Consider the following 1,885-nt stretch of genomic DNA (forward strand, 5'->3'; position numbering starts at 1 on the left):
AATTTGATAACTTCACTTCCAGTTTTCATCATGTCCATACTATTTTCGTGTGAAATTTTTTCGAGTAGGAGATTAGCAATTTGAGGATGCAATCGAACACCAGTCACCATTTCATAGAGCATTGGCAAACTTGACGAGAATTGTAAAACATCAATTTCTTGTAATGAGAAATTCTCAACAAATGAAATAGTTTTCACAGATTTGGTTTCCTGACTAGATAAGATTGGTTTCATGATATTTTGTGAATAGAATTTGGCAGAGTGGAGATGAAACTTTGAAATTTTCAATTCACCACAACCCATTTCGTACAATGCCAAATTAAGATAAGTGTACGAGTTGAGTAGAGAAAGAGAATCATTACTCTTTGAAATGAACTTTCTTGATTTGAGTGCTGCTTGTTGTGCTTGTTCTTGATCACCACTTGATTGGAAACTAAGCGATTGTATAGAATAGAAAAAGGCGCTCCTTTCTTTCTTATTCGAATCTGATATACCACAAGTTTCGTATTGCTTAATATACTTATCAAGCTCTTTCCTTACCAAGTGAGGAGTGTTATTTCTCTTTCGAAGACAAAAGTAAAAGTTCAGTTGCAAAGGATTGGAAAAGTACCAAGGAAGAAACTCTATCGAATTTTCCAAATCAATTACTGAGCTCTCTTTTGGAAGTTTCTTATTTGGTGAAATTGATTCGAATGAATTATTATCCACCGATACATCTTCTCTCTTTCTCTTGGTTGAATTCATAAATGAGGATGGTGAACATCTGGATTTGTTGATTTGTTTTCTTGGTTCTCTGTATTATTGGCATCAACATCTTGCTCTAAATTCTTCTCTTCTTTGTTTGAATCAGTTTCTTCTACATTCGAATCATCTTTACAGATGAATAGAAAATCTTCTTCTGGGTCGTCCTCCAATAATGAGTAAGGAACCTCACTCAAATCCAAACCATCACTACCATTTGATTCATTCACAACATTCAAAGAAACATTGAATGAGCCATTACAAGTAGTAGAAGAAAACAAATTAATAAAGAGATTCGTTGGGTTAAAACTTGTGTCCATGAGAAAACACTCAAATTGGTTACAGAATAGTTTTAATAGGTTTTGTTTCAATTTTTTTGCAATTGTTAAACTGAACTAAAGTGAAGGAAATGAAGTTAAGGTTAACGAAACACAATTGAAGACAGGTAGCAAGAACGACTTTTTTCTTCAAAATAGGAAATCCCATATTACATTATTAAAAGGAATAGGATTGAAATTGATTTGTTCGTCGTTAATGTAACTATTTCCAATGTTGATTAGTATTCTGTCAAAGTTAGAAGAAATTAGCAAGTTCAGTATTTCAGTGAGATGTTTTAAACTTCAGTCCAATTGTCAAAGTCAATCTAACCCATTCGTTATATCATAAATCATTTGATAAATTAACTTTTTTAATCAATTTCCTAAATTATAAGCAGCCCATTGGTGAAAATAATTATTAATTGTAATTTATTATTGAAAATTTACATTTTTATTACCGTATCCATGTGTATCATTAGAATGCATCCCATTATTTTTCTATTTTGCTTTGTAGTGAATACCATCACAAATTGATACATCTTGTTCTTCAATCTTCATCTATTTTGTTTTCGGAGGCTAATCTTGTTGAAAAATTCTTCATCAAATCATCATCAAATAAAAATATTAAAAAAAAATGTCTTCATCGCAAAACAATAACTCGCTGCGTAATTCTTCATCCATGATGATGAACGGAATGAATCAGCAAAAGATGGGCAATAATAATAATACAAGTAGATCGCAACATCCTAATCAACATTATGATCATTTTGCGAGAGAGGTACTACAACGTGTAATTTCGGATACATGTAGATATTATGGATTTCATGC

The 1,885-nt window shown here is 31.6% G+C and overlaps 1 protein-coding gene across 1 annotated transcript; it reads right to left on the bottom strand.

Moving 5' to 3' along the window:
- Positions 1–739: 739 nt before the first annotated feature.
- NAEGRDRAFT_76643 (uncharacterized protein) lies at positions 740–1,060 on the bottom strand (the record flags this gene model as incomplete). The annotated part of the gene is made up of 1 exon (XM_002668399.1): positions 740–1,060. One exon carries the CDS (start codon positions 1,058–1,060, stop codon positions 740–742), a length of 321 nt encoding a protein of 106 aa, XP_002668445.1.
- Positions 1,061–1,885: the final 825 nt, after the last annotated feature.

This window comes from Naegleria gruberi (genome assembly GCF_000004985.1).
Source record: "Naegleria gruberi genomic scaffold NAEGRscaffold_241, whole genome shotgun sequence".
Lineage (NCBI taxonomy): Eukaryota > Heterolobosea > Eutetramitea > Acrasida > Naegleriidae > Naegleria > Naegleria gruberi.